The sequence below is a fragment of the Nipponia nippon genome, unplaced genomic scaffold (assembly GCF_047370975.1).
Source record: "Nipponia nippon isolate SJK-2023a ecotype South Korea unplaced genomic scaffold, ASM4737097v1 scaffold_5, whole genome shotgun sequence".
Classification (NCBI taxonomy): domain Eukaryota; kingdom Metazoa; phylum Chordata; class Aves; order Pelecaniformes; family Threskiornithidae; genus Nipponia; species Nipponia nippon.
In genome coordinates this window covers 82,230,178-82,253,056 of record NW_028262369.1, presented here as the reverse complement: position 1 = coordinate 82,253,056, position 22,879 = coordinate 82,230,178, and the positions used below count along the sequence as shown (strand labels likewise).

Genomic DNA, 22,879 nt, shown 5'->3' with positions numbered 1-22,879 from the left:
AAACACACTCTCGATCCTGGCTACTGCATTCCCCTACTTCAGATTCAAACATTTTCTTAATTTGCAGTTCAGAAAAACTAATCTAGATTTCTAAAGTTACTGGTAGGGCTCTGTTTACTGTTTTGTTTTAGACTCCACATTACATCCTTAAATGTTATATATAATATACAAGAGATACATAGTTACAGAGAACATATAAATATAGAGATACACATAGAGAATAGCATTATTCCTAAAATATTTTGTAGTTCAAAAGAAGTCTTATGAAAGGGTATCACTAGCACAGCGCTTGGTTCAATGAAAAACTGCTTGAATAAGGGAAAATTGATAATAGGCGCAGACTGATAAAGGGAACGCTAGCAACTTTTTCACGGTACAAAGAAAACATCTCAGCAGTCAACCTAAATTCAATATATGGCTGGCGAAAGTATTTTTTCCAAGTACTTCCATGTAAAAATATGCATGCTGTCATTAAAAACCTTGAAACTAACCTTTAATGCAGCACAATCTCTTGTATCGTATTCATCTTCCAGATAATCGAGTGGCATAACAACACTTGTTACCTACAGGATGGACAGGAAAAAAAGAATCAACTATTTTTGCTATGGTAATCCCCAGAGATAACCATTCAAACCTGGGATCCCATTACGTTTATCACTATTAAAATATGTGTTAAATAGCAGTTACCGGATCAGTTTTGAGCCTGTGTACCTGTTATTATGGAGAGGGAAGGAACTCATGATTTCAGGAAAATAAATCAATTACAGTGAGGAAGATATTTTTGGAGAAGTCTGACATATCAAGGAGATGAAGTGATAAACCCTCCCCTCTGTTGTGGCATGAAGACAACTTGTTCTCTCCACCAGCTCTTTCATGTTTACTACTATATTGCTGTTAAAATATTTTAATGCAATAGAGACAGAAATCAGGTTAACCTTATTAAAGATATGTTTTTAATTGGAAATCTGCCTGGATAGCAGCTCTTAAGTGCACAGTTTTCTTCTGAATTATTAATCTGTTGAAGGATCTGTCATATTCTAATTAAAATATTTATCAATTTACTTTCAATCCAGTCCAAGCTGAAACAAATCAGGACATGACATTTCCTGGTTAGAAGTTAACTTACGGGTTTATCATCACTCCATTGCCAGGTTCCCAAAGAATCTGGACTCCTTTTATTCATTCCAATCCATACCCATCTGTCATTGCTGTAAATAAACAAGATAAAATCTTAAGCCAAGTATATGGTTCAGCTCATTTAATAGAAAGACTGACCTATGTCACAGCATTACTTAGGAGCAAGCAGCAAAACCAAAGGTTTACTACTGCAAGTTCTGGCAGTTCACAGAGAAAATGGGTGTAAGGGCTATGACCTCTTCTGCACTTTTTTTTAAGAAGCTCTGTAGGTTGTCTTTCCCTGACTACAGAGAAAACTAAATCAGACAATTCCTTTGTTTGCTGCATGACCACTTCATCAGTTGTCACTGATATAAAGGTCTCTTTTCTACACTTTTCTATATTTTTTTATATGTGCTAGTCAAACTGCAAGGTTAGTTTTGTACTGCAACCTCTACTTCTCAAAGTATCAATTTTGTGCTAGGTACTGAAGTTCACGATAATTCACTCCAATCCGCTACCCTGGCCAAGAAAGGCAATAGACACTTTTCTGAATGATGGTATCGGCTGGAAGCAGCAGAGGGGAGAAAGACCATGAGTCTTCTATGAAATCACAGGCTACGCGAAAGCCTGCTGCAACAGAGCTCTGGAAAAGGCACTCTCATCAAGGTGGTCTGACAGTGACAGTAAAGTATTGATGACACAGTACAGGGCTCTTGTCAAACTGTATCAGCAGTCCTATTCCATAAATTTGTGTTCTACCAAATACAGGAATACAGGACATTTGTGGAAATTAGAGTTTAGGTTATTAACAAGAATTAAGGATTTTCTTGTCTACCCTTGACAAAGAAAGACAGGGAAAGGATATAATTATTCTTTATAATACATTAGGAGACTAAACCCCCAAGAAGAGGAGCTATTTGAGCAAAAAGGACATGGTGTCTGAAGGAAGAAGGAACCAAAACTTAGAAATAATTTAGGCTCAATATTGGAAAAAGATGTTTGACCAGCAGAGGTCAGAGTTTGGAAAAGGCTCCCAAAAAAGTAGTGCTGACAAACTCAACAAAGTGATTTTAAGACAGAACTTGGAAAGTTTATGAAAATAACGTTATTACACGGAGGGATAGACTCAGACTCAGGCTTACCTGCATAAGCAATGTTATGAAATCACGGGCCAATGTCAAGAAATTCTTTGGTAAGACTGTGCCACTACCTTTCTGCACATATCACCATAAAGATGCTATATTGAGCCTGAAATGGCTGACTGTGCAGCACCAACAAACAACAGCTGAGCCCAGAGCATGTGGGCTAAGTATATGAAATCCAAGAAGGGCAACAATATTGTATTTGGTAGGGTTCCCATTAGGAAGAAAATCATCAGCCACCAACAAATCTCATTTGTGTTTTTTTCTCAACTCCAGTATTAATTTTCTGACATTGGTGTGATAGTGTGATCACACTAGTGCGATCTTATGATACTGAATAGTCTTTAGTCTTTTAATGATATCACTAAGGAGCCTTTAAAGAGCCTAAATGCCCCGTATCACTCCAGAGGGAAAACTGTGAGCCAAACATTCACAGCTGTCAAGCAGCTAAGTGGCTTTTGGCAATTTGCCTTTAGGATTTTATTTTTCTGTGATTGTTCTTTCCAATTATGAATCAGACATTGCTTAACCCTCCCCTCTTAATTGTCACCTACAGGCTTAGTGTGGTTTAAGCAACTGATCATCACAGAGGAATATCTACTAAAAAGAAAATTTGAGACACTCATTTCAAAAGGATCTGCAGTAATTACCTGTGGAGCTAGAGCAGTTTTTCAAAGTCTTTCAACTTGTATTGGGCTTTTAGGTAATAAATAAATAAAAAAAAAAAACAAAAAAACAAACAACACTTCAAGAACTTCTCCAGCTTATCTCCCAATTTACAATTACTGGCCTGCAAACATAACAATGTTTTCCAGCTGACTGGGCACTTACACATTAATGTACATTTTTTGCTTCTTTTGGAACTGTTCAGACATGACTGAGTAATTCAGTAACTGCTACACTATCCTTGATAGCACTTTTAAGCTTAAGTAAAGGCTTTTGATAACCCTCTGAAATTATACTATCACCTCATCACAGAAAAGAATTCTGCCAACTATTTAAGACAAACATGAATTAAGACTCTATTGCAATTAAGCTTGCAGCAACGAATTTGCTTGTACTTCAGGTATCTGTCTCTTCATTGCAAAGTATTCTTTGAGCTACATTCTTGGAACTGCCTCTAAAACCTAAATTATCCCGAGTTTTAACCTAAAAAATAGGTGCCATTTGTGCTTTACAATGGACTCCACGCTGATTAACAATGAAAGACCCCAAATCTCCAGCAATCCTTGCAGAATACCAATGGCTTTTCTCTCACACAGAACTAAAACTTCATAAAATTCAATGTTGCGTAGGAGTGGATAAATACAATTTAGATCAATGTGAAGGGAATACAAACCAGTAATTTTTCTACTGTCATATTCTAACTGCTGAAATAGAAAAAGATTTTCTTCTGTCCCTTATGTCAGCTCCAACACAAGACTAAGAGCCTAAGTGAAGATACTGTGGCTTGTAATTCAACCTAGTTCTTGACAAGAGGTAAAACGTGTACATCTGGGCCAACTCCCTAATGGTGCAATTTAAGGCACCATTTAATTTTAGGCAGTGCTAGCCTAAAAGTATATATGAAGCCCATTTGACCCCCTGCTCCTCCCTCTGTATCAGGCTACTTGCACTAGCTGAATCCCCATCCTGCTAATCACCTATTCAAAAGAGAAGCTGTATTAATGCAATTACTACGACTTGCAATCTCAGCTTTATTGCTGTTTTGGCCAGTGTGTTGAGCATAAGATCAGTTTTTTCTTGCAAACTCCAGTGTTAGCGAGGCTTTCTAGATTCAGAACAATTGCAGCAGTAGAGCTGTGCATATAAAAGGCAACCGATTTATTTCCAGTAAGGTGTCTCATTGAAATGTTATTTCTAACCAATCCAAGCTGTTACTCTCCTTGCATCCAGCATCGCTGCTAGCAACAAGCTGCAGAATGCTCACAAAAACAATCCTAAAAGAATGGAAGTAACTGAACTGGATGTGTTCTGCCTGTATCATGTCCCTCAAAGTGAATAGAGGTTATCTCCTATTTCTTTCAGGCACAGGAAGGTTGGCAGGCAAATTTTCTTTCCCTTTCCAATGGCAATCGCCCGACTTGGCTGGAGCAATTCTAGCTCTTATTTGCCTCTAAGGTGGAATCCGAGTAAAGAACAGAATGGACTAGGCAAGCTGCCCTTCTCCTGGTGAACCAAACTGACTTTTGCTAGCATTTAAAAACAAACAGTTCTCAATGAGTCACCGGAGAACTGTGCAAGGGGAAAAAAAACGAAACCAAAAAAGCCAAGGTGTGGCTCCTTCCCCAAGCTGAAATGAGTGCACTGAATGAATAGTTTAGGTCAAAGTTTGCACTGAGTAAACGCAGCGAACACGGACAAACTGCATGCCAGCGCACTCCCACAGCTAATCACATCTAACATTATCTTAGGATGATTTCTCCCAGTTACCTAAATTTGTTCTTGGTGAAATAATTCACTTGGCTTCTTCTCTTCATTCTCAAATGAGTTTATTTTCAGACAAGCCACCCTTCACTCTTGATCTCCAAAATACTTTATATAATCACCACCTCTGAGTCATTTAAAAGCATAACTAACTTAAACATTTCATTATGTTATCCAAACAAGTGTTATATAAAAGACTTTGGGCAATACCAAATATGTAGTATTTCTGTTCAGGAAGTTCTTCAGTGCTTGAAAAGGGTTTAACCCAAATGAAAATACTGTGTTTTGGGTTATATTTGACAGATGCAGTTACTGCAACGCTGACTGCAATGTCAATTTATACTGGGCTCAATATATTGCCCCTTATTTACACACCAGGCTCAATATACTGCCCTTTATTTAAGTTCTGGTAGAATAATACTGAGGTACTGGGACTTCCCTTCTTCCAGGCTAAGTTTGAGTTTTCTGAAATATGGGAACTGCAGTAGCATCGTGTGTCAACTGACTTTCTGGAAAGACAGGAAAAGTCTCCACCTTTAAACTCCTAACAAAAAATGGCCATTAACTATAATTAATACCTCAGACACTCTGCAAGCAAAAAGTAGTTCCAAGTACTTGCAGGAAAACAAAATAAGTTACTTCGCTATTCATGTTTCATAGTAGATTAGGTACACTAAAACAAAATTTGTTAATTGCAAAACAGTATAATAAGATCTATAGTTAAAAATAATCTGTGCACTAATTTTTATTTCAGGGACTTTAGTCACTTTAGCAAAGGAGTCACAGGTTGCTTTTATACAAGCTAAACCATCTATATATAGAGCATACAAGTTTGTTTTCATCTTTTATTAACATAAACATTGAGTAATTTTCATGATTTGTGCAATTCTAAGAAAAGTTCACTGGGTTTTCAAGAAGGCATCTCTTCAGTCATCAAGTTTTAAGATTTAATCACAGTGTTGTACGTTGGCAGCTTCTGAAATAATCCTAATTTAGTTTGTTGATGAAAAAATTTAGATCATACAACTGGCAGCATTTGAGTTTAAGCTGGCAAAAGTTCTGAAAAACCAGGCCGCCAATCAACAAAAACATATTACACAAGGATCTGACATCACACTGATGCCTAATAAAGCTCTGCAGTGACAGTTCCTTTGATTAAAAATAGACCCTTAGACTCATAAATTATGTAGCATTTAATTTGTTGATACCAGAAAATTCAGCACACCCATCTAATGCCCATATAAGTGTCATTGCAGTTATGCCAAATGGGATCTGTGCCAACCAGATTGCTGGACACTACATTATTCACGTTTTCAAAAGATAGCACCCAGTTTAGTCAGGAAGCATTCCATGAATAAAGATGAGACCTATCTGAAAAACTGAAATAATAACTCATCTCTAAAGAATGTATCAGTAAAGAATAGGAACAACTATCACTCAGTTGTGCCAAAATTCAACATAAAGAAGGAAACACTTATTATAACAACGCAGACTTAAATTCATGTAATGAAAGACGCTCAAAGCAACTCTCTCTTTTCCTGCGCTCCCCCTAGCAATGTGAGACATTTGCCCAAGCTGTACTCCATTGACATTTTCCAGGAAGGCAGTGACATGACCAACAGTTCAAATGCCACATCTAGCCGTTTTTACTGTGGGAAACATAGTCACTGTACACTATCTCATACTTGCCATTTGGGGTCAGCAGCAGCATTTGCTATCTACTGCAGAATGTGACTGAAATAAAAATTTTAGCCCGTGGCTAGTTTGTTACCTGATTATTTTTCTCAGGATAGAATGAAGCACCTTGATTTCTTCTGAGTGACTAAAACTAGGCAGATGGCCTCCAAGCGCTTCACAGAACCTTTCTGCCTCTTCCCAGGTCCTGGTTCGAAGCACTCTTTCACTGTGGAAGAACTTCACAACAGCCAAACATCACAGTAGGGAACTACACAAGTAGCAGCATTTTTAAAACACTCCTGTAGTACTCAAATATGGCCACCCTAGGAAGGAATGAATAATTGGTATTTCCATAGGGAGAGAGCTTGACTTCCTAACAATTTTATTTTTTTCAGTTTGTTTGACAACAGCCAGACTCTGAAGTTTAGCTGACAAAATTTGTTTCAAATGCAACATATTCCTTATGGCAGGCTTTCTCCATTTTTCTTTACCAGAAAGATTTTACAACACCCAACTCACTCCAAAACTGCAAGCCAAATTATAGGTTTTAAAGGATGTTGTTCTTTCAAATTTATGGTGAACTGCAAAGCCCAGTTTTCATTGAAACCAGGCCCGTTTGGGTGCTGCAGGTGAAGAAACTTATTTGGTGCACGCTTTGCTACCTGCATGTATCAGAGCTGCATACTTGGCTCATACACCTCAGCTAACATGTCTACTTGATCCCCTTGACTTCAGTCCAAGCCAATTCCCATCAGCTGGATCTCTCTGCACAGACATGCTGTACTTGGTCAACACGAGTTTTGAAGAAACTGCCAGGGCCAGCTGTCACATCCCATCAGCTATGGGACAGCTATGCTGCACATCAGCTAGACCCATCCCTTCGGGATCCTTGCCATTCAAGCTGGGTTTCCCCACTTTGCTACATGAGCTGTTTACAAGACACAGTTTGTTGCAGACACTGAGTCCAGAAATAATGAATAAACAATCCAATAAACAGCCTCAGTTTTAACTTGATTTGATTGTTAACAGGGGGGGAAAACCCGGTGTTTCTAAATACAAATCTGTTTAAGGCATTCCAGCTAAAAGCATGGCTGCTTACTTCCACTATTTACTTCAAAACCAGTAAAACACAATTGAGACTGCACTTTTTTGATGAAGTTTGATATCCATATTCAAACCAGAGAAAATCCCACCTCTCCTATCCATGCTCTTAGAGCATAGAAAGGAAAAGGACAAGGGAAGGGGATGCAAAGCGCTTTCCTTCCTTATTCAGGTGTCTCTGCGTGCCAGGTGATGGCAGGCAGGCTAGGATACAGACATGGCACCCTCCGTCAGCACCAGGCTCCTGAGATGGCAGCACGGGTGAATGCTGTCACCCTGCTCAGCTCTGATGTGTGGAGCTGGCCACAGAAAGAGCAAGGAGAGGCACACTGCATCTTTCAGGAATCGGCAGAGGATGATGCACGAGAACATCTGGAGGCAGTCAACCTGAATCAACATGAATTCCTCCTCACAGTGTAAACCATCTTTGAAATACCCTTCAGAGCAGCTATAAGCCACAAAATGGCTAATCACACACTTGCTGCAAGACAGTAACGAACAATTAACATCTAATAGGGATAACATTTTACCTTGTAGCAGGCAAGGCCGGATCCATTGTGCCACCCAGGGGGACAGGGATCAGTTGGCTTTGGGAGCACTTCCGGCTCCTTGGGCAGCCCGATATATTTTTTGCAGACAGAAAATGCTTTAGTGGTTTTACAGTCCTTAGTTTCCCACCTTCCAAGAGACTTTCCACTTGGCATGGCCACACATCCTCCTGAAAACTCTAAGATTTAAGCCACCAAAGACATATTTAAAACTATTGTCTGGTTTTCAAAAAAACCCATAGATTTCTGAGTGGCTATTTTATTTCATCCATTGGAGTAACATGGTACTCCAATGCTTGCTCAACATAAAATGGTAGTATTTTTACGTCTTTTTTTAATTGTTAAATTTACCTGGTTGCAAGGAATTCCAGTTAGTGTATGTCACAGGTTCAGTTTTTTCCCCATCCACTGTACCCCAGGAATATATTCCCGATTGGCTAATATCCTGCAGACCAGTCCAGAAGTATTTTTCTTCAACTTTGGTGTGTTTTCTAATTAGACTGTTTATAAATTCTTGCTCAAATCTGAAAATTCACAGATTAATTTGAGTCAATATTTGAAAGATATCTGGAATTATTGAGTCAATTTTAAAAACGAGGCATATTATTACACAAGTTAGTTCAAGTGGTTGTCCAGGCAGTCCTGTGTTCAACATGGGGTCAGCAGGCTGGGAATTCACATACTTCCAAGAAGGTTTTACACTGTAGGTTTACCATTGTCACACCATGGAAAACACGGTTCGTTAATTCTCTGCAAAAGCAATTCTAGCTCTATTTTTTATTTATAAAACCACTAATTAGCATACAGAGGTTTTAATCTCTGACTATCTCCAGGATCATACTGTAAAACATGCCTATAAATTACAGAGATGTGCTCTACCTGTTCATCACTGTAAGATTGCACTGTGCTCCAAATGAAACTTCCGTTTTATAAATCTTGTAACAGTAGTTTCCATGTCTCTCCCATCCCTGATTAGAGAACGAAAAGCATGTTTATAACAGCCTAATTTAGGCATTATCTACAGGAGAAAATAAATCATTGCTAGCATTGGTTGGTGCCCACAAGCCAGCACAGCATATACAAGGAAGAAATGCAGTGCATCACATACAAGGTCCAGTATCATCAACTCTCAGATTCACAGAATGCAACCACAGGAATAAAATACACCACTGTTTTAGCTTGACTGTGCAGAGTCTTCTGACTGCTATGCGCATTTAGAGAGAGAAACACAAGGGCGACAGCCTAGTCCTATTCAAAACAATAGGAGTTTTCATGCTGTTCCACCAACGCCAGGATTCAAACAGAGGAATAATAAGAGGGCATTACTACTGTTTCTTTACTTCTGAAAAAAATATTTTATAATGAAAATGCATGAACTTACAAAATTTCTCTAGTATTCAAATCTTTTCCCCTAAATTTACGCTGAAATGTCAAGGAACATTAATGTGTTACCTCTTTGCTAGCCTACCAATGCCACTGGTGTCTGAAGAGCACAGAAAGCTGTAACTTCTACATGCTGGCAGTCTCTGAAGAGACACAGTAAAAACACCCCGAGGTTGTGCAGAAAGAAAGTTAAGGGGTAAACATGTTTCCTGTTGCAGGCAATATGCCACACAAAACTGAACCGAGGAACTCCGAAGTAGCTAGTAACACCATCCCAAGATTGTTCAAAACAGAAAAGACTTCTTTTGAAGCCTTATTTATGCTGTAACATGTTATACTGTAAAAAAAAAAACCACAACAAAAAAAACCAAAACACACAAAAAAAACCAAAACAACCAAAAAACCCCCCACCTTTATTCAAGTCAAAGAACAAAAATGAGAGCCAAATGAAGCATAATACAAACCTAATCTCATTTACCAACCTCCGCATATCTTTATGTTGCAATGTGTTTATCCTGAATTTTAAAACATACTTAAAGCAAAAACCACAGAACAAATGGCATTAGCGATAACGTATCTAGTAAAAGCAATTATTTTTTTTCAAACAAATAAATAAAACACAACATCTCCTGGGTCCAAGGTCATAATACTTTCATCAATAAGCAGAGTGGTAATACATCCAGAACCTGCTTCAGAGAATCTGAAATTTGGCTCATGCTACATAAATGTCCTTTTTCAGCTACAATGTTCCATAGATTTTATCGTATGGGCAAGAAGGAAATGGGAAATAGAGGAAACAAATAATTTAATGCAGGTTTCTGAACAAAGTGGAAGTAAAAGAAATGTAGACTTCTTATTACCTCTTCCAATGAACAACTTTTATCTGATTTTGTTTCATTCAAAATCTCTCCTTTTTTCTTGCACACGTATTTCAATTTTTCTTCACAAGATTTGACTCTCCACTGTCCCATCTGTGAGAAGGAAAGGAAAAAAAAGTATCTAGAATTCAAAAATCTTTCAATTTCCATAGTGCAGGGGCTGAGTTTTCATAAGGGGGAAAGCCAAAATGCCTCTAGCAAAAATACTGGGGGCAGGATGCCCTGGATTACATGCATAGGTGCATGTTTGGAAAGGAGACAGAAAGCTGACAAGTGTGGAGATGGGAGCATTCTGGATCACATCTGAAAAGGGAAGAAAAGGCCAGGGTGGTGCCAACTCTCTCGAATCAGGGAGGGAACGGGTACAGGGGGTGTGCTCACCTTTCTGCAGGAAGCAGCTCAGAGGAGCCGGGCACATGAGCTCCACTGCCAGCCTGACAGCACAGCAGGCAGACACTTGCCCCAGTTTCTACTGAATCCGAGAGATGGGATACAGCCTGCTTCCCTCTCCACTCATCTTTGCGACCTCCTTCCTCCACCCACTCCTTGCTTCTTCTGTACTGTATCCCCCCAGCGTCTGTCCTCTCCTCTTCTCTTACCAAGGTATCTCAGTACCCATCCTCAGACGAGGTCCCCCAAATTGGTCCTGGAGATGACTGAACCCAGTTTTTCGTTTCAATAGTTCAGCCCACCTCCTTCCTAGCTCTCTGCCACAGACATGCAAGAATAGGGTAACTCAAAATGCAGAGTGACAAGGACAACTGGCTGGCCAACAGCAGAGGCAGTCTCAGAGCTGTGAGCAATTTCTTTTATTCTTTGCAGTACACCGCTACCAATTGTCGGCTAAATAATTTTAAGAAATTCGCTTGTAGAAAAATGATTATCTGTATTTTAAGGATTATTCCAGAAATAAAAATCAGTTATCTCCTTTATCCTCCCCTTGACTTTCACACACATCAGTGTTGCCTCTACTATGATGGAAAAAAAACCTAGAAAACCCAACATTGTATTCTTACCTCGCCTGAATACGACACACAGTTAGGAGTGCTGTTAAAAGGAACTTTTGGCTCATTCTGATCCCAATATGTAAAAACCACAGCTGAGCTATCTGACCATTTGAACAAGGTTGGTACATCTTCATTCCTGAGACCCATCCACATTTCTTCTTTAGCATCTGTATTTTAAAATTAGGACAACACCGTAGTTTCAAAATAATATTCAAACTAATTGGAAAGGAACATGAAATCAGCAAAATTAGGTTTTTATCACTATACTGCACAGCATAAATGCCACAATTTTTTTTCTTACAGTGAGAACAGCAATTTGAGACAAGTACAGTATATTTTCATTATCTTGTTTCTTAACTTATATTCATGAATGTGAATAAGTTTCAAGGAAAAGGTAACAAATGGAAAAAAAAAAAAACAGAAATAATGAACACTCAAGCAAAAAAAAAAAAAAGCTCAACCAAATTCAATTTTTAGAGTGCACACAAAAACATAAGGCCACAGAGTACAGATAACATTTATTAGTTCAGTGACCCAGCAGTCAAATATTGACCCAACTATCTATGATTCTCTTTGAATGAGAAAATTAAGCACGAGGTATTAGGCAACTAGAAGTAGATTAGCCCAATAAATAAATAAATAAATTAGATCAAACCAAAACAAGAGCTAATACTGAGGGACTGGACCTGAACAGCAACACTGAGCACTAGCCTGGGTAAAAGCTCAGCACTAGCACCTTCATTTAAAAGGTAGAGGTTATGACAATCATATGCTAGAACATGGAAAGTGGTTTGTAATTTATGGTGCACATCACTTGGTGCTTGACCTTTACAGGTATCCCAACTCACTATTATGAAGCTTTGTAACAACCAGTTCGACATCTGCTAACGAGTGTATGCTGATGAGGTTACTCTTATTTGCTTTGCACAACTCATCTGCTGTACTCCAAGGTGCCTCGTTGTTTATCAGCATGTAGCAAAAACCGTTGTGGGGAAGCCAGCCGGAATCACAGCGAGTATCCAAGTGTCTCCAAAACTCTAACAGTGAAGAGAAACAGAATTAGAGGCTTTTGTTTTACATTGGCTAGTGCAATGGGTTGGCATTTTCTTCATGTTTTAAATCCGGCCACACCTTGAAAACAGCCAGAAAGCAGCGATCAGAATGTGTTCACGTCTCTTCAGGGCTAATGTTTTAAGAAAGGGTCACAATTCATTCAAGCAAATGGACTTGACTGAGCAGCATTATGGGGATTTGTAATAGTCTGGGACCATGAGGTAGACAGAAGGAAAAAGAAGTTAGTGGGAGTGAAAGTAAAAAGCTGAAATGCATTACATTAAGCTGGTCTTACTGTAAGTGAAAGGTTCAGAAGTAATTGTAAGCATGATTTCAAAAGCAATTAAAGGCAAACCAAGTTACTTCATTGCAGGACAGCAGCCTCAACAAAAAGTTGCTTGTTTTGTTCTGGCAGGGGTTTGCACTTTTACAGGGCATTATTATCTATATGCAGTAGCATGCATAAGACCAGTTTTGAATAGCTCACATTCAAACAAATGCTTAAGTATTTTTTCTTGTGAAAACTAAGACATTAAAGAATTCAAACTGTTTTTAATGCACGCTGAATAAAGTATATACTAATAGCCCTTCTGGTTCAAAACACACTATAAAATACTCCAATCACAAGAATTTTGGTTTTTAATTAATAAAACACTGTATAAACACCAGTAACAACTCTACATACCCTACTGAGGAGCCAGAGAACAGATAAGCATTGTTAACTGACAACTAGTTTTCAAAGAATCATTGAAAAATTTGAACCAGTTTAGTTAAATTTAAACTGCTTACTAATTTTTTTCCTCAAAGGCACACGCCTCCCCTGGGGGAGCTGGAGAGAACGTGCCTTAGACAGTGATACTCCATGACACTTTCCACCTCCAGGACACTGCTTTATCCCTCTTATCCCCTAGTCCTCTCCCTCATCCAAGGACAATCATCTTCCAGTAAAAGTTTTCCCATGAGAGCCCCACAAGCATGAGCCCTGAAAACCAGGTAAGGTCAAAACACGCATGGAAGAACAGGTCATGGATATGGGAAGGGCTGGACATCCAGGTGTAGGTAAACAGCCAAAAGCATGGAAGCAGATATATGTCACAGCTGGACACTGTAAAAACTGAAGGATTGTATGTGCGTGTGTGTAGGGAGGAGAGAATAAAGCTTTAAACTGTTCTGGTTTTCCTATTGCATTATTTACTTTTATCTTGTAAGAGCTGTTACGGATCCAGCAAAGATTACACACTGGGCAAGCTACCAACTCTTGCACTCTGATTTCCAGTGCTGGGCCTGGTTTCAAAGGACAGTAAGGTCATTTAACTACTTCTATTTGAATTCAACAGAGTTTGGTCCAAACCTCAGGTAGGTCCCATTTTACGTCAATACACACCAAGAGCGAGAGAAATGGGCTTAAAGCAGAGATGGAAAGGTTTGAGGTGCAACTGCCAGTTCCAGACTTCAGTAGCACATGAAAGAAGCCACAAGCAGGAAAAGGTGATGCAAAGGACAGGACTGTGCTGGGAAATGCTTTACATATGAATGAAAAAGCTGCAAAAAAATGAAAGCTGTTTGTGATGCATCATCTTGACACTGAAGATTCAGAGTTTGCTTCTGCTCTGTTTGTGAAAGTGTTTGGCAGAGACGCCCAAGAAGGCTTGGGGAGGGGAAAAAAAAGACTCCGCAAGTGAACATTACACCCACATTAACATACAAAAACAAAAATGCAAGCTGTCCTACCTGGGAGACTTGGAACTTCATTGAGTGACTTCTTGCAAATATATGGAAGTGGAGTCCCACAATGGTAACTCTGCCACTGACCTGAAGCACCATTCATTACCACACAGCTAGTCCCGTCCAGTGGGGACAAACTCTGCATATCTATAGCCAGGAACAAACAAAAATAGAAGAGCACAAGTTATCAAACAGTAAGGTAGTGACTGCTTCTTTTTTTCTATTGCTTTTTAATACAAGAATAACATACTTTGCATAGTACAGCACCTTGTATTTGAAGAACGTAACTTGCCTTGAATGAAGGCACCTGTCCTACCATAAGTCCCACAGAAAGTTTTTTGTAAGAGAGGAAGTTTCAGAATCAAGGAATCTGGACTTCTTTTCCAATGTTTAATCACAGAACCAGGAGGAATGTTCTATTTACAATACAACAAACACTTGGCTGAGCGCTTTCCCAGACTAGAAATATCTCAGGGGAGAACTCTTTTTGCAGCCCTCAGTTTCCTTTGGCAGCCCCTTTCCAGCCCCACTCCAAACACAGCTCTGCACTCTTTTCTCTCAACTCTAACCGTAACCCTTACCTTAACAGAAACCTGAGACAAGGCCCCAAATTAAAAATATCACAGAGGAGAACTCTTTTTTGCAATCCCCACCTTCCCTTGGAGCCCTTTTCCAATGGTACTTTTTGGCTTTCTCTTTCTTTGAGCCCCAATGCAAGCCCGAGCTGTGTCCTACACAGAGCACCCCAACTCCCCCTGCCCTGCATTTGTTCAGTCTCACATAGAAAAGGCTCAGGGTAGATCTTAGTTCTTCATGGGAGAGTACAACAGAGACAGGGCCAGACCCTTTTCAGAGGTGTACAGTGAAAGGACAAGAAGTAATGGGCACAACTTGCAGCTGGCAAAATTCCTGTTAGATACCAGTAAGTATTTTTCACAAGAGGGGTAGACATTAGTATGCCTGCCATGACTGCAGACTGAATTATGCCACTGTAACTCCGGATAGTCTAGTCTTTAGCTCTGCATTACAGTCCTACAGTGTCATCACAGTTCCAGAAGAAGGCGCAACCAGTAGTGCAAGCAGCAGAAAAGTCCTTAACCTTTCCAAAAGAAAGGCCACATTTGGAAAATCTCACAGAAATTTCATAGTAAAGCTTTCAAAGAAGTAAGAGAAAACACTTCTTATCTTTTCACAGAATTCATGTCGCAGCACTATTCTAGAAACTGAAGGAAAAAGAGAATTCCACTTTAAAAAGGTCAAATTCAGCTTCAATGACAGAACAATATTAGCTTCAGTATTCCTGATTATTACTCCTCCAGGATTCTCATATATACACATCCACGGCATATTTGTGAGAATATTACAAATGCTGAAAATTCCAAACAAGACTCTCACCAATTGTACTAGGAACTTGGGAGTAATTATAAAAGGTTTTTCAAAGGTTTTATACTTCTTTCATCTCCACCTCAAAACAAATTTCAGCAACCTTGATGCTGAAAAACACAAGTTAGGCTTCTAAGTAATGTCAGTTCTTGCACATACATCAATAATTGTAGTATTTGAGGGAAGTCAATGCCATTCTGTCAGCGAGAGGAAAAATTTAGCAGCTGCTAAGGAAGCTGTAGATTCTTTACTGAAATGGACCTCAAAGATACTGTTTAAATATTTTTTTAGTATTAAGGCCAGAAGGAAAAGATGCTTATGAACTTTTAACAGAAATGGAACAACAATGATTGTTTTGATGAAGTCCAATGGAGACGGGTAAAAAAAAAAAAAAGAAAAAAAATCTAAGCAAAATACTAGTTTGCGTTGTGAATATTCTTAATACCACCAGAAACATCATTACCTGGATGCCAGTTGAGAAAATTCAAAGGTTTGTGATCTGACCACTGCCAACCTCCAGAAACATCCAGTTGATTTAAGCCAATCCAAAAGATCTCAGCAATGTCATCCTTAGCTGGAGATAAATTTATTATTTTTTTTAAGAAAACAGTTAGTATAAAATGCTTATCCTTTATTGGTCTCCTTTAAATTAAAAATGTGATGTGAAAGGGCATGCGTTTGAGGAAAGAAAGATTGCTACTGTAATCGGACATGCAACTTTTCTTGAACTGAGGAGGAATTCACCCACACAAGTCTTCTCCCCCAATGGCTTCAGATGTTTGTCCTTTGGTTTTATATTCCCAAAGGTACACTGATAATTCCTCCAGGCCAAGCCTGAACATCGGTGAGGATGATTTCATAACAACAAGTGGGTAACATACTGCTAAAACACCAACTGCCACTCTGGCCCATATTTGAGATTTTGGGGACATTCCTCATTATAAACATGAACAACAGCTAACCACTACAATGAAATCACACAGATAAATCAAAAAAAAAAATCTGAAGTGAGATTAGCAGCTTATTTTTGCTACACAACTGAAAGCACCAATACATTTTAAGTACAATCAAGTTTTAACCCAGAATTTTAAGACAGAAACTAAAATGCTGTCTTCACTTTATGTTAATTCGTCAAGATTTCCTGATATTCGTATGTGAATAATTACACCTACCTTTTATGTAAGTTAATTCAGATGCATCCTGGATGCTAAGTAGATCTCCCCCTTGCCTTTGACATGAAATATAAGCTTCCTTCCAAGAAAGAGCAGACTGTGTATTAAACTGGTAGCAACTTTTAGACTCTGGATCACGTTCCCAGATATCATGACAACCATCCTCTGTTTAAAGGAAGCAGAAGGTTCTTGTAACTACAACTATACTGACACATCATGAAAGTTTCAAAAGAAAAAATACCGAGGGTGTATCAATTTTTATATTGTTAATCACAAATACTGCAGAGTAAGCGTGTGCCGATTGTCCTGTCCACGCTGCAATAGAAAAGGGACCTGCTTTTACCCAGCTTAACAGTAACATGCTACACCAAGGTGGAGCCGTACATACGTGAAGTGACAGAACGCTTTTAGGACATCTATTTAGAAACCCAACGTGCCTGGTTGTAAGCAGATTCCCCATTTTCCATCGTGAGTATAATCTTCAGATGTGGCACACCATTTCCCACCCGTATGCGTTTCATCCTGAATGCAGTCATGATGCCATGTCTTATTATACAGAAAGGGGAACTCACAGGGTTTTCCATAGGAGTTCCCATCTTTGGTATAAACCTCTGCAGGAAAAAAAAAAAAACAAACTAAAGAAGTAGATACAAGCTGCCTAGGGGAGGAAAGGATAGCAAATCAGTGTTACTGCCTGTACAGACATAGTTAACTTAAAAGCACGCAAATCACACTTGTGGTCTTAAAACACCGTATCTTGTTGTTACAGATAATATACAGCAATGCCAGAACTGAAAGAAATGAGAGGAAAATATTTTTCTGTACTTTTTCTTCTGAGTGGGGCATAACACAGCAGAAAATTGTTTCCCCCTTCCTGGTAAGTTAGGGATAAATACATTGTCCTGTTGAAATCCAAGTGGTTTGCACAGAGTACTATAGAATAAGGCCCTAGGAATCAACATATACAAGAGAGAGAAAACATTTCAAACTGGAGCCTACTGGGCTCTTCAGACTGGCCACTTTGAAAATTCAAATACAAAGAAAATTCTGCTCTTAAATATGGTAAAGCAAGTTTTCACCACTTCTGCCAGCAAGCATGAGATTTCAGATGAGACTGGCTTCCATGGCAAGTGGACAGACCACCAGACCAAAGCAAACGGATGGTTCCTGACAATCCAACAGGCTGCGAGCTAGCAGCATGCACTGAATTTGATTGTACAGCCTAACAGCAAAGAAAATATCCTCAAATCCTGATCTTACTTGAGCTAACAGCAAAATTCCCATCACTGTGAAGAGGACAGAGTCAGTTCTGATAGAAGGTGGTTGATATTTCATACTTAAGTAGGCTCTAACCAAAATATGGGGGGAGGGATTTAAACACACTAAGAAAGCCACTCAATAACACAACTTCTGCAGTTGTGCATATTTATTTTTTGTTAAAAAAAAGTTAAAGTTTCATACCTGAATACCAATATCTCTCTACAGCAAAACATTCTATTGCTTTACTGATCAGTCTTTTCATGTGATTAATTTTAAGACTTTATTGGCATAGACATACAGCAACAAGCCCTTAACAAAAAAAAAATCCTCCAAACCCCTGTGCAAACTTACCATGGTAAGGATACCGACATATATCATCAGAGGAACTGTTGCTTCTCCACTGGTCTGTTGCATTTATGCTTGCAGTTACATAGGTACTCTTGATAGTCACTTTGTACTGAGATGCACCAAGGATGGAAGCATCAGCACATCGCCACCACAGCATTAGTTCTGAGTCACAATCAACCATTTTCAGGCGAGACAGTGATTTGGTGAATATATCAAGTCCCAGGCACTGCTTGGACTCCAAATGAAAGAGGCGATTCTGGGATACCCACTTCCATAAAGCTTCACTTGTCTCGCAGTCACCTATCACTACCTGTGAGTTTTTAACTTGTATGCACTTGTTCAGTGTGTCATGGCGAATGGTAAAAGCATCATTGCCTGTATAAGAACAAACAAATATCCACATATGGATATGATTCAGTATCACTTTCACAGGAAGTTCATTTGTAAAACAAAATGTAATCCCATTCTGAGACACGTTACCAGAAAAGTACAGCAACTGCTGTTTGTACATTATACTATCTCTTTTGTATAAGCCACGTTAAGTACATTTTCCTGCTCTTTAGCGAGTATTCTTTACTCCTGGGGAAAAATAAAAGATCTCTTTCAAAGTCATTATAAAAATGAGATAAAATGAGGCTGTTTTCTAAGTCCAATCCTATCGATGAGAATTCTTTCTTTAATTTTAACACATACCGATTGGATCAACCCTTGGTTAATTTGCAAGCTTACTGGGTAAAGAATCTTGTCTTCATGCCTATCTGCAAATGCAGATACACACCACAGGTACCATAAAATATAATTAATAATAATGTTCACTTAGTAAGCACTTTTTTTTTTTTAAACTGTGTACCATATACGATACACAGCATGATAGGCTCATACGTGATCCAGTTTGTGGGTGCAACTGCAGTATTACTAAAATAACTGGCACTGCTTTTGGGAGAGTTTTAGAATTAATATCCCACCAAAGATGCCACACACAGGTTAGGAATATAATTTTTAAAATGATAGAGGAACCCTAGTTTCATTTTCAGCTGTGAGGTAGCTTGTCATTAAAAAGAAAACAAGAAGTTGACAAAGCATAGTGTACAATTTTAAAAAGATATGGATCACCCTACTGATACAAGCTGATGCCTCAGTCAGTATATGAACACCTCTGACAAGTGGCAGTAGATTTAAGCTAATCAAGGAAAAAAAAAGTCCTAAAACTCTTTCTATACCACAATAAAGATGGCCCCACAGCATAAAACTTTCACTAACTAGGCTGACATGGACTTCGGCTGTCCCAGACCCACAGGGCTATTACTCTGCTGTTTAAATAAGGAATCTGCTGAGTAGTGCTTTGTATTTCATAGTAATGCACTGTCAATCACATTCCTACTGCGTTTTTTTTATATGACTTAATAATAGGTTTGGCGGAAAAGCAAGGAAAATATTCAGTGATGTTATGCAGTGAATTTTACAACTGCTTCCCAGTATACTCGTGAATTTTCCACTGTGTAAGTGCCACATCGTATCTAAATAGTATTGAGCTGGTCAAACTGTAAAGAAGAATCTCCAAGTCAGCCACCTACTGGAGTGACTTTTTCTCAACAGCACACTTCCACCAACCGTCTCTTTCATCCTGTTAACTAATTAAGACATTTTAGCAACCAAACCTGCTCTGGGGGTATCTTTTTACCCTGTGCTTTTCAGCACTATATCTGCTTTTTGCTTTTTATTCTCCCCTCCAGACTTTCTTCTTCTTTTCAATTTCTTGTAAGGTATTCTCGGCCTCCTCTCAAGTCTTCCCTTCCTCATTCTTCTTTCACTTCACTTCATCCACAAAACCCCCATTCTGACATCAAGAAGAAAACCACTTTTTAAAATTTCCCCAGAAAAGCTGCTGATACCGTCTCACCAAATCTCCCCGTACAGCAATTTATTAAGACCGGTGCTTAATTACTCCAGTTCAACACTGGCCACGAAGTTTACCTGACATCTTCAGCTACAAAACCAAGCCTGTTGCTGTCAAAGGATACAAAAATACGACTATTTAGCGACGAGCTCAACTTGTTTCCCAGCAGCTCTGACCGAGCTAGCGGCTTTGGCTCGCACGAATTTGCTCAACACGAAACTTTTCCACCTGCTTTCCGAAAGGCCGGGTGAGCCTCCTTCCCCTCTCCCTGCGCCTAAAGCAGCCGACGCGAATGACGGCTCGACGCCCTGCAGGGGACCTGCCGGCGTTCGGCTTATTTCTCCTCCCGAGGTAACAGGCCACAGGCCCGCCTCCCTCCCGCCGCTCCGCGCCGCTCCGCCGCCGGCTCGGGGGCGGCCCCCGGCACCGCGGGCACCGGGAACGTGGCACCCGGGGGCGGTGGGGCAGCGCCTGGTTTGGCGACGCCCCAGGCGCAGCGCACGGTCCGGCAGGGAGGTTTGGGGTTTGCTTTTTTTTTTGTTGTTTTGTTTTTTCCCTCCCTTTTTCGCTCCTCCTTGTAAGTTTCCCACGTTGTTTCCACGCAGTTGGACTTTGCCACCCAGCGCAACGCCCGGGGGGGCCGGGACCGGCCGGGACAGAAGGCCCGCCACCGCGCCGCCTTCCCCCGCAGCCGCCCGCCGGGGCGGAAAAGGCCCTTCCGCGCCCCCTGCGCCGCGCCTCGCCCCCTCGCAAGGTGGGCGCCCGCCTTACCTGAGGGGTCCCGGCGGGCCGCGCAGCAGACGAGGAGCCAGGCGAGGCCGCAGGCGGCCAGGTAGAGCCCCGCCGCCCGCCTCATCCTCCCGCGGGGCGCAGGCTGCGCGGAGCGGGCGCGCTGCCGGTCTCGCTCTGCCGGAGCGTCGCGCCCGCCGCCGGCTGGCCGGGACGGCGAGGAGCCGGCCGGATCGACCCGCCCCGGGGAGCGTCACTTGTTGCCAGGAGGAGAAGGGCCCCGAGTTTGAGGCGAGGTGCGGGGCGGGGCCGGGCCTGGGCGGCGGCCGGGCGTGAGGGGTCGAGGCGGCGGGGAAGCGCCGGCCCCGGCGGCAGCGAGGGGACGAGGGAGGGGAGCGGAGCGCGGGAAAGGGGGCTCGCAAGTGGGAAAATAAGAGTGAAGATGAGGAAAACGCGGGGGAAACGAAGGGAAAGGGGCGGGGGGGGGGGGGGGGGGGAGAAAGGAAAAGTGAAAGGAAAAAAGGAAGGAGGAGAAAAATGAGGAAAACCCGAGGAAAAATGAAGAAAAAAGTGGAAAGGCAGACCTAATTATCGCGTGGCAATTAAAGTTAAACTAAAAAAGGTTTTTAGAAGTTCAGCTGGGAAAGAAAGGGAACGCATAAGTGCTAAAAGTGAAGAAAAGGCAACAAGCGAAGAGCCTATAAACCAAAAATAATAAATACTAGCAGACGGTGAAGTAAAATACCTGAAAACGGATCAAATGCCTAAACATGGATCAAATAATGCGTTTCTAAACGCCACCCCGTGATCCTTACCCCCGCCGCGTAGGGGCTAACTGGAGCTGTGCAGAGCTGGCAAGGGACCAGAAGCAGGCCGGGCGGCCTTGCCATGCTTTCTAAGAGTTTTCTGGGAGCTAGCAGCTGAAATTGCAATTGTCTGACCCGTTTCTGCCAGGGAAGAGGGAGGAGGGGATGAGACTGGGAGCGGTTGAAATAATTGTTGCTGAGAAAAGTACGATGCTGGCTACAGGAAGTTACAGAAACCAAAAATAAAAACACAAAGACGCCGAGACCCAGTTGGCCCGAAGGAGGAAAAGAGAAAGAAGGGAAACTGATGGAAAGTATGTAAAATAAAATCGTGTCTGTCTATAGCTGCCTGTTGGGCGATTCGGCGCTGGCCTGGAAAGGCCGTATAGCTGCAACCCCAGCTGTGCAAGAAGCGCTTGCAAAGTTGCAAGAAAAAGAGTTTTGGCTAGAAAAATCTATTTTGGTTACACTTGGAGGAGCAGTCGTTCAGGGATAGAAATATCAGAGTTTCGTAGAGATGGGAAGTGCGACGTGCAGTCTGTTTTATGCGTTTCAAATGTGCCCATCATGTAGGAATCTGGACACGTGGGAGCACAGGAGTTGAGGGTGTGCCGGGCTGGGAATTGAGCGGAAAGACAGAGAACAAAACCAGGCATCTGTAAGTGAGCAAATGTTCTCTCCTGCTGGAAACCACAGAGCAAGATCTGGCTGCCAAGGCAGGAGCTGTTTGAAAAATCAGAAATCAGGTTCAGGCAGAGAGGGGTCCGTAGCTGCAGTAAAATTGAAGCTGTGCTACCAGAAAGGGTTTGTTGTCTGGAAGAGCAAAGCTTTAAAGTCTCTCCCAGAGAGTGGGAGGCAGAAATTCCCCACTGGTGAGCCTGATACAAAAGCAAGCTATTGAAACTAAAATGAAGTACGTGGTGGGATGTGTGTCTCTTTTTCAATAAAACATCATGACAAGAAGCAGTAGGTGTGAACCCTGCATCCCCATGAACCTTTCCGAATGCTTGCTATTTTTCATGTAATAACTGACTGTCCCAGTTTTGGTGTGGAGAGTAGTAAAGTGTTTGACTTTGAAACTAATAGCGTGCAGTGCATATTTACTGAACATACACCAGCAACTCTCAAGTTAACAGCATCCTATTTACCAAACATGTATCAGCAAATATGTATACTAATAGAGGGGAAGTTCTCTTAAAGTTTCTTAATGTATATTACATATGC

The 22,879-nt window shown here is 40.8% G+C and overlaps 1 protein-coding gene across 1 annotated transcript in view; it reads right to left on the bottom strand.

Moving 5' to 3' along the window:
• LY75 (lymphocyte antigen 75) overlaps nt 1–21,116 on the bottom strand; it is a 47,873-nt gene extending 26,757 nt beyond the window's left edge. The window contains exons 1-15 of the mRNA XM_087734003.1: nt 20,892–21,116; nt 18,227–18,598; nt 17,053–17,226; nt 16,616–16,780; nt 15,907–16,017; nt 14,067–14,207; nt 12,131–12,319; nt 11,292–11,449; nt 10,258–10,368; nt 8,894–8,982; nt 8,366–8,538; nt 7,997–8,193; nt 6,460–6,602; nt 1,127–1,208; nt 492–563 (exon numbers count right to left, since the gene is read on the bottom strand). Of these exons, the coding sequence (XP_087590129.1) occupies nt 492–563; nt 1,127–1,208; nt 6,460–6,602; nt 7,997–8,193; nt 8,366–8,538; nt 8,894–8,982; nt 10,258–10,368; nt 11,292–11,449; nt 12,131–12,319; nt 14,067–14,207; nt 15,907–16,017; nt 16,616–16,780; nt 17,053–17,226; nt 18,227–18,598; nt 20,892–20,976 (2,262 nt within the window). The 5' untranslated portion in view covers nt 20,977–21,116. The remainder of the gene's footprint in view (nt 1–491; nt 564–1,126; nt 1,209–6,459; nt 6,603–7,996; nt 8,194–8,365; nt 8,539–8,893; nt 8,983–10,257; nt 10,369–11,291; nt 11,450–12,130; nt 12,320–14,066; nt 14,208–15,906; nt 16,018–16,615; nt 16,781–17,052; nt 17,227–18,226; nt 18,599–20,891) is intronic.
• Between the last annotated feature and the right edge of the window lie 1,763 nt (nt 21,117–22,879).